The sequence below is a fragment of the Montipora foliosa genome, chromosome 2 (assembly GCF_036669935.1).
Source record: "Montipora foliosa isolate CH-2021 chromosome 2, ASM3666993v2, whole genome shotgun sequence".
Classification (NCBI taxonomy): Eukaryota; Metazoa; Cnidaria; class Anthozoa; order Scleractinia; family Acroporidae; genus Montipora; species Montipora foliosa.
This window is the reverse complement of record NC_090870.1, coordinates 3,070,244-3,080,388: the sequence shown is the minus strand read 5'-3', so window position 1 is coordinate 3,080,388 and position 10,145 is coordinate 3,070,244. Positions and strand designations below refer to the sequence as shown.

Here is a 10,145-nt window from a genome sequence, read left to right as displayed (position 1 = left end):
TTGGAGCTGTGAGTAGGCGTGGGATTTGTCACATATGGTTTAGGGGCCGACATATCTCTCCCTCAATGCCGTACCGGGAGGCAAGGTCGGTAGCAGAAAGCAGCGAAGGGCCAACTGCGTCCAAAAGCGATCGCACGGGCCGAAATCCCGGGATGACTCGTTTGGTACGACGCTCCAGCGCCGGTGTCTGGAGGTACTGCGTTTTTCTCTCTTGTTCAAACATTCCGTTAGCGCATGCGCAAATGTTCTGGCTCTTCGATATCTAGCCTACCAAAAAAAATTAACATCCTGGCTTTTTTTTTTTTTTTTTTTTGTACCAGCAATTGACATTTCAGTTGATTTTATAGCCATAAACGTAATGTAAGAACCGTGCGTGTCTGGTGTTGTCTCAGACAGAGGCGAGAGATGGTTTCATGCAGACTGGGACACCTAAACTGCTCTGTTGTAAACATGGCGGTTCACGAGTGAAGTTGTCTCTCTGGCCTTTCTGTGGACGAATCCCAGGACCTACTGACACAATCTGGGCAAGTTTTGAAAGCTAAAACCTTCAATCGATGCGTTATTTTGCTGGTAGGACTGGGTGGCCCAACACTTATGTAAAAAACTATGAAATGAGAATCGGGAGTCTTCCCTTGTCATGGAATGGCAGAATTACCCAGAATTCTTTTTGGGCATGAGCGAGGCAACTTAAGAAGAACGACACTGGCCCTCATCGAATGGCTGAAGCGCGGCCAGAAGAAATGATTTCTAGCCAGACACTCAGGAGTGGGCCTGGTGTGTGCTGTTAACGTAGATTTTGGATTTCTGAACAAGTTTTTATCACAGAAAATTCGCGACAAAGTTGGGCTTTCAAAATTTCCTCGTATTACTTGATAAAAGTATGTGGTTTTTTTGCTCTTTTTTTTTTTTTTTTGAAAAAAGGATTTCTCTGCTTATATGAAAACTACGTTTTCTCTCCCGTCCCCTTCTTATGCATGATCTTCGCGGAAATTACATTCTGTTCCTCAATAAACCTAGAACAACCAGTCATGGTCTTGGCTCTCTTTTTTCTTACGTATCAGCTAAGTTGCGAAATGCGCTACCTGATTTAATCCGTACCCATGAGTTTACTGGTTCTAAAAGAGAATCCAGGGCCGCACTTTGTACAGCGGCTTTTCTTTTTAATGAATATATCTTTAAATATTATGAATTTAGTAGGTATCTGTATATGCTATGTATTTTAGCTGTAAATGTTATGTCTGGATGATATTAGCTCCTGTAGTTATTCGGAAAAAGCTTATGACTGTAAGTATGTTACATCTAGGAGGGCGCATGCGCACACTTTGTAATCTGCGACTCCAGTGCTTACCATATGACAGATAAAATGACTTTTCTCTTCAATATATAAGTCATCTAATTCTTACGCTATATTGACAAGGGCGGTTTGGAGCTGTGAGTAGGCGTGGGATTTGTCACATATGGTTTAGGGGCCGACATATCTCTCCCTCAATGCCGTACCGGGAGGCAAGGTCGGTAGCAGAAAGCAGCGAAGGGCCAACTGCGTCCAAAAGCGATCGCACGGGCCGAAATCCCGGGATGACTCGTTTGGTACGACGCTCCAGCGCCGGTGTCTGGAGGTACTGCGTTTTTCTCTCTTGTTCAAACATTCCGTTAGCGCATGCGCAAATGTTCTGGCTCTTCGATATCTAGCCTACCAAAAAAAATTAACATCCTGGCTTTTTTTTTTTTTTTTTTTGTACCAGCAATTGACATTTCAGTTGATTTTATAGGCATAAACGTAATGTAAGAACCGTGCGTGTCTGGTGTTGTCTCAGACAGAGGCGAGAGATGGTTTCATGCAGACTGGGACACCTAAACTGCTCTGTTGTAAACATGGCGGTTCACGAGTGAAGTTGTCTCTCTGGCCTTTCTGTGGACGAATCCCAGGACCTACTGACACAATCTGGGCAAGTTTTGAAAGCTAAAACCTTCAATCGATGCGTTATTTTGCTGGTAGGACTGGGTGGCCCAACACTTATGAAAAAAACTATGAAATGAGAATCGGGAGTCTTCCCTTGTCATGGAATGGCAGAATTACCCAGAATTCTTTTTGGGCATGAGCGAGGCAACTTAAGAAGAACGACACTGGCCCTCATCGAATGGCTGAAGCGCGGCCAGAAAAAATGATTTCTAGCCAGACACTCAGGAGTGGGCCTGGTGTGTGCTGTTAACGTAGATTTTGGATTTCTGAACAAGTTTTTATCACAGAAAATTCGCGACAAAGTTGGGCTTTCAAAATTTCCTCGTATTACTTGATAAAAGTATGTGGTTTTTTTGCTTTTTTTTTTTTTTTTTTTGAAAAAAGGGTTTCTCTGCTTATATGAAAACTACGTTTTCTCTCCCGTCCCCTTCTTATGCATGATCTTCGCGGAAATTACATTCTGTTCCTCAATAAACCTGGAACAACTAGTCATGGTCTTAGCTCTCTTTTTTCTTACGTATCAGCTAAGTTGCGAAATGCGCTACCTGATTTAATCCGTACCCATGAGTTTACTGGTTCTAAAAGAGAATCCAGGGCCGCACTTTGTACAGCGGCTTTTCTTTTTAATGAATATATCTTTAAATATTATGAATTTAGTAGGTATCTGTATATGCTATGTATTTTAGCTGTAAATGTTATGTCTGGATGATATTAGCTCCTGTAGTTATTCGGAAAAAGCTTATGACTGTAAGTATGTTACATCTAGGAGGGCGCATGCGCACACTTTGTAATCTGCGACTCCAGTGCTTAGCATATGACAGATAAAATGACTTTTCTCTTCAATATATAAGCCATCTAATTCTTACGCTATATTGACAAGGGCGGTTTGGAGCTGTGAGTAGGCGTGGGATTTGTCACATATGGTTTAGGGGCCGACATATCTCTCCCTCAATGCCGTACCGGGAGGCAAGGTCGGTAGCAGAAAGCAGCGAAGGGCCAACTGCGTCCAAAAGCGATCGCACGGGCCGAAATCCCGGGATGACTCGTTTGGTACGACGCTCCAGCGCCGGTGTCTGGAGGTACTGCGTTTTTCTCTCTTGTTCAAACATACCGTTAGCGCATGCGCAAATGTTCTGGCTCTTCGATATCTAGCCTACCAAAAAAAATTAACATCCTGGCTTTTTTTTTTTTTTTTTTTTGTACCAGCAATTGACATTTCAGTTGATTTTATAAGCGTAAACGTAATGTAAGAACCGTGCGTGTCTGGTGTTGTCTCAGACAGAGGCGAGAGATGGTTTCATGCAGACTGGGACACCTAAACTGATCTGTTGTAAACATGGCGGTTCACGAGTGAAGTTGTCTCTCTGGCCTTTCTGTGGACGAATCCCAGGACCTACTAACACAATCTGGGCAAGTTTTGAAAGCTAAAACCTTCAATCGATGCGTTATTTTGCTGGTAGGACTGGGTGGCCCAACACTTATGTAAAAAACTATGAAATGAGAATCGGGAGTCTTCCCTTGTCATGGAATGGCAGAATTACCCAGAATTCTTTTTGGGCATGAGCGAGGCAACTTAAGAAGAACGACACTGGCCCTCATCGAATGGCTGAAGCGCGGCCAGAAGAAATGGTTTCTAGCCAGACACTCAGGAGTGGGCCTGGTGTGTGCTGTTAACGTAGATTTTGGATTTCTGAACAAGTTTTTATCACAGAAAAATCGCGACAAAGTTGGGCTTTCAAAATTTCCTTGTATTACTTGATAAAAGTATGTGGTTTTTTTTTTTTTTTGCTTTTTTTTGCCTTTTTTTTTTTTGAAAAAAGGGTTTCTCTGCTTATATGAAAACTACGTTTTTTCTCCCGTCCCCTTCTTATGCATGATCTTCGCGGAAATTACATTCTGTTCCTCAATAAAACTGCAACAACCATTCATGGTCTTAGCTCTCTTTTTTCTTACGTATCAGCTAAGTTGCGAAATGCGCTACCTGATTTAATCCGTACCCATGAGTTTACTGGTTCTAAAAGAGAATCCAGGGCCGCACTTTGTACAGCGGCTTTTCTTTTTAATGAATATATCTTTAAATATTATGAATTTAGTAGGTATCTGTATATGCTATGTATTTTAGCTGTAAATGTTATGTCTGGATGATATTAGCTCCTGTAGTTATTCGGAAAAAGCTTATGACTGTAAGTATGTTACATCTAGGAGGGCGCATGCGCACACTTTGTAATCTGCGACTCCAGTGCTTAGCATATGACAGATAAAATGACTTTTCTCTTCAATATATAAGCCATCTAATTCTTACGCTATATTGACAAGGGCGGTTTGGAGCTGTGAGTAGGCGTGGGATTTGTCACATATGGTTTAGGGGCCGACATATCTCTCCCTTAATGCCGTACCGGGAGGCAAGGTCGGTAGCAGAAAGCAGCGAAGGGCCAACTGCGTCCAAAAGCGATCGCACGGGCCGAAATCCCGGGATGACTCGTTTGGTACGACGCTCCAGCGCCGGTGTCTGGAGGTACTGCGTTTTTCTCTCTTGTTCAAACATTCCGTTAGCGCATGCGCAAATGTTCTGGCTCTTCGATATCTAGCCTACCAAAAAAAAATAACATCCTGTCTTTGTTTTTTTTTTTTTTGTACCAGCAATTAACATTTCAGTTGATTTTATAGGCATAAACGTAATGTAAGAACCGTGCGTGTCTGGTGTTGTCTCAGACAGAGGCGAGAGATGGTTTCATGCAGACTGGGACACCTAAACTGCTCTGTTGTAAACATGGCGGTTCACGAGTGAAGTTGTCTCTCTGGCCTTTCTGTGGACGAATCCCAGGACTTACTGACACAATCTGGGCAAGTTTTTAAAGCTAAAACCTTCAATCGATGCGTTATTTTGCTGGTAGGACTGGGTGGCCCAACACTTATGAAAAAAACTATGAAATGAGAATCGGGAGTCTTCCCTTGTCATGGAATGGCAGAATTACCCAGAATTCTTTTTGGGCATGAGCGAGGCAACTTAAGAAGCACGACACTGGCCCTCATCGAATGGCTGAAGCGCAGCCAGAAGAAATGATTTCTAGCCAGACACTCAGGAGTGGGCCTGGTGTGTGCTGTTAACGTAGATTTTGGATTTCTGAACAAGTTTTTATCACAGAAAATTCGCGACAAAGTTGGACTTTCAAAATTTCCTCGTATTACTTGATAAAACTATGTGGTTTTTGTTTTTTTTTTTGCTTTTTTTTGCTTTTTTTTTTTTTTTGAAAAAAGGGTTTTTCTGCTTATATGAAAAATACGTTTTCTCTCCCGTCCCCTTCTTATGCATGATCTTCGCGGAAATTACATTCTGTTCCTCAATAAACCTGGAACAACGAGTTATGGTCTTACGTATCAGCTAAGTTGCGGTTAGGTTAGGATCCCACACACCCTGGTACCCAACATCTTCGGTCCTTTTGACCATGGTATACGTGGGTATATAGGGGTATATAAGGGTATACAAGGGTATACGTGGGTATATAAGGGTATACATGGGCATGTAGCGGTATACGTGGGTATATAGGGGTGTATAAGGGTATATAAGGGTATTCGTTGGTATACAGGGGTGTATAAGGCTATACGTAGATATATAAGGGTATACAAGGGTATACGTGGGTATATAAGGGTAAACATGGGCATGTAGGGGTATACGTGGGTATACAGGGGTGTATCAGTGTATACAAGCGTATTCGTTGGTATACAGGGGTGTATAAGGGTATACGTAGATATATGAGTGTATACAAGGGTATACGTAGATAAATAAGGGTATACAAGGGTACACTTGGGTATATAGGGGTATACATGGGTATATAGTGGTATATTAGGGTATACGTGGGTATATAGGGGTCTATAAGGGTATACGAGGGTATATTTAACAAATATTCCATGAGCGCGCGTTGGATATGATATAATCATCTTATATCAAACAACTTCGAGTGGAATAATTGTTTTATTAAAAACGCCACCAAAATATAGAAAACTAGACTACAATAAAAATAAAAAGGCCCAAAAAATCACGGATATGCTTGCCGTATTTGTAGATCATGGTATAATGGCTCATAACCCATGATGGCTTAGCCAATCAAAACTCTAGAATTGCATTATCCAATGATCCAGTTTTTAATAAAAGGGTATACAAGTGTATACGTGGGTGTACAGGTATATAAGGATATACAAGCGTATACATGGGTATATAAGGCATACATGGGTACGTAAGGGTATATGAGGGTATACAAGGGTATATAGGGCTATATAAGGGTATACATGGGTATATAGGGCTAATTATTAAATACATTATAAATACCTTAAATTTAAATACATAATAATTAACAATTAGACCCGTAGCCCGCAAGGGCTTAGGGTTAGGGTTAGGGTTAGTATCACCCAACTAGTCGGACAGAAAAGGCAATAATAAAGTTAGCAAATGCAAGTTGAAGAAATATTTATTTGGGAATAAAACGAAAGAAATTGTCACGCTTTTCGCTACTCGAGGACTATTGCTAATAGTCGTCTAGTAGCGTAGCCAATCAAAATGCAGGATTTGCATGAGTCCACTAGTTGGGTGATACTAATAAGGGATACCTACATTACGTACTTACCTGTCATTGATTATGAAACCGCAAACTGATGCTCCTGCAGGCACATGAGGTCAAACGCACGCGCATTCGTCCGCTCACTCCTCACTTCCTCCTTCCTTATATTTTCTTTCTAAATAACAACAGCATGTCTGTTCCGCGTCGACCTCCTCCTCCAATCCCCAGACCAGGTTATTGCAGAATTTGGTGACTTTTGCTTAATTCTTCAAATTTTCATTCGTTTTTGTTCCCATAGGTCATGTACAAGTTGTGAGAGCTTTGTTCAATTATACTGCGCAACAGGTACAAAACCTCAGTTCATCCCGAATGATCATGACTTTCGATCTTTGTTTCGAAGTTTGTACTATTCGATATTAAGTTTATGTTTACTCTTCTTGTTTCTTCCTTTTGCAGCCAGACGAGATAAGTTTTGAGGAAGGAGATATTCTTTACATTATTGACAGGGTAACAACAGTAATTCGGTCAGTGTAAAACGCAGACTGCAGACTGGAAGTGATTTCCGATTGGAAATTCCGTTTGGGAATTTTGGACTACCTTTAAAAAAATCCCGTTTTCTCAGGAAATTTTTCTTTTGGGAAGACCAAAATAGGCTTACCATTTACATTCCAACCGAAATTTCCGGATTTTTGTGGTAAATGGTGAACAACCTATAACTCGGATACCTTTCAGGTATTCCGAGTAATAATTGTTGGTTTATCGATCGATATCCCTCGATGTACTGGTGTGAGAAATAACTTTGAACATTTCAATACATCTGGAAGCGCAAAAACAAAGCACAGATGATTTCAACGAGCGCATTTTCTATGGACTCTTAACACCAGTCCCCAAAGGTGCAGCGACCTGCAGTCATGATAATGTGACAGATGTAATACAGGATTGTCTTTCAAACACTCTTTATTTTATGCTTATGACTCGTTTTTTATTATAAATATTCATTTTACCCTCAGTCTGCATTTTATCCCTGGTCTGCAGTCTGCATTTTACCCTCAGTCTGCATTTTACCCCCGGTATGCAGTCTGCTGCGTTTTACACTGGCCGCATCGGTATTCCTTGTTCAAATTATTGCAGTAGCTGTATACAATACTTAACAATTATTCGCAGAAGGCGAAGTGATTATCGGTGAATATTCACCGAGACAAAGTCAAGGTGTTCAATATTCACCGATAATCACTGAGCCTGAGGCGAATAATTGTTTTAGTGTAAATACACAGGTGGTTATTTCAAAAAAGAGAAAAAAAAAACATTTCAACGCAAAATCATCTTCACTTAAAACGACTACTGGCAGCCATTTTGTCCGTCGAGGTGATTATCGGCTGATAATCCGAGATAGTGAGCCAATGAGAGCACGCAATTTTGTATAATCACCTGTGTATTTATACTAAAATTCAATAAACTTTATTTATTTACACTGGAGGAAAAGTAGCAAATACATGCTAATATCTCGAAGTTGTTGTAAGTAAATATTTGAAATCCTAAAATGAAATGAAATCCTGCAATAATTACTTAACAGTTCTGGATTGTTCTAATATCGTTTGCAAATTAAATTAATTAAAATAAAACATGATTTTTAAACTATTAGGTTTATTAATAGCAAAGAAAGAAGTCACATACTATCGTAGAGACATTTACCTTTCTTTTATCGCATTTGAATGTGAAGAGTGGACAAATTCATTTCTAAGTGGCAAGAAATTAAATTTGAGCATGATAGGAGTGGATGAATGTACCAAAATTGTCATTTGCCAGTCTTCTCTAAGAATATTTCACAACTAAATTGGGCAATCAAGTTCCATGATAATAAGAACAGCTCTTGAAATTGAGAGATTACAAATCAATTTATGACGATTCAATCAGTTGTTCATTTTTCATCAGAGGGTAACACCTGAGTACCTGGCAAAAGAGATAAGACCCAAAAACTTGAGCTAAACATTTTTGAGACCTCACCTTATTCCAAAATGGCTGCCATTTTAGTATTTTTTTGTTTGATGGCAAATTGGCCTTTTTGGCCTCGTTTTACATTTGAAAGTGAGGCCAAAAGGGCCAATTTGCAAAGATACATAAGAATACAAAAATAGTGGCCATGTGTATGACACAGGAGGCACTGTGTGGCCCATTGGTTAGGGTGCTTGCCTTGAGATCTGGAGATCCTGGGTTCAAGACCCGCTCCGACCACTGGTTGAATTTGATCCTGGTAGTCCCTGGTTCAACTTTCCAACTGCACTTGTAATTAAATAGCCAACTGGTTTGCCTCCAGCCAGTTGGGATTCTTAACAGTTGTTGTTGTTCTGTTCTGTCGTTTCATTGTGTTTCATTGGCCCTGAAAAGCCCCTTTGGGGAGCGGTCCATTAAGTATGTATGTATGTATGTACACATTGGTTCAAGGTGAAGGTTCTCATGGCACTTTGCTAACGCTGCTCCTGGGAATGTTATATTATTTCCTCGTGATCCATTATTGCATCATCAAAAATGAGCTGTTCAGTGTAAGGATTGATTTCAAAACTTAAAATGAATGTTAGGAAGCAAAAGTAAAAAGGGTATTTTTGCATTATAGAACACTGGACCATGGTGGAAAGCCAAAGTGGGGAACAAAACAGGATTGATTCCATCAAACTATGGTAATATGTTTGTGAGCAGCAGTCACTTATTTAATGTTATACAGGGCTGGGCAATGGGGACGTGGAACATTCAAGGAGAACAGTTCTGTAGTACACATCCTGTTACTGAATATTTCCTTATTTGACTTGCCTCCTATCTTTTAGGAGAGTGGGTTTCTTGCTTTTCATACCCAGTAATAGCAATATATTGTTATTGGTGGTTTTTCTGTATTCAAATTACAGAATATATAATCATTCTGTTGTTTAATTATTTTGGATCCATACAGAATGCTTATCAACAAACCATATCAGATTCATTTTGCATCCTTATCTGAATAAGAATTTTAAGATCTCTTATAAATTTGCAGTCAGACAAACACATCTCTCTTTCATATCATATTAATTTTGTTATTGACTAGCCTGTGTCTCAAAAGCAACCTTTCTTGTGTAATATGCAGACCCTCAAGTTTATTAAAAGATTATTGCCTACAGTGGGTTATTTTTTATACGTATTGCCTGCAAGTAAATATTATTGTCATTATTTATAGTGTAATATTATTTTACGTGTAGTTGCGGAACACACTGAATCAGTGGAAAACCCTCTGCATGAGGCTGCAAAAAGAGGTATGAATTTAACAATGTTGTTTTAAATGAAGCTTTTCATTCATCTTGAGGTCGTTATTTATTACGTTAAGCACAAGAATTATTAGAAATATTAGAGTCATTTTATTATTTTTATGCTTCAGAATAGTCAAGAGGTAGCTTATGGTCAGATAGAGGTTGTGTCAATATTATTGTTTCTAATTTAACAACTTGAAGTTACTCTGTCAAAGAGATTTTACTTGATGCATAATAAATTATAATATAAGGAAAGAACAAAAAGGGCCGATGCTCTTGCTTGATTTCAAGAAAAATCCTTTCGATGTTGATTAATTGGTTATACAGGAGCACTTTCTATACAGGATAGTTCCTTTT

The 10,145-nt window shown here is 39.6% G+C and overlaps 1 protein-coding gene across 1 annotated transcript in view; it reads left to right on the top strand.

The window, feature by feature from the left end:
- Positions 1 to 6,632: 6,632 nt before the first annotated feature.
- LOC137992070 (osteoclast-stimulating factor 1-like) overlaps positions 6,633 to 10,145 on the top strand; it is a 13,133-nt gene continuing 9,620 nt past the window's right edge. The window contains exons 1-5 of the mRNA XM_068837157.1: positions 6,633 to 6,749; positions 6,815 to 6,861; positions 6,973 to 7,023; positions 9,128 to 9,191; positions 9,741 to 9,794. Coding sequence (XP_068693258.1) covers positions 6,707 to 6,749; positions 6,815 to 6,861; positions 6,973 to 7,023; positions 9,128 to 9,191; positions 9,741 to 9,794 — 259 coding nt within the window. The 5' untranslated portion in view covers positions 6,633 to 6,706. The remainder of the gene's footprint in view (positions 6,750 to 6,814; positions 6,862 to 6,972; positions 7,024 to 9,127; positions 9,192 to 9,740; positions 9,795 to 10,145) is intronic.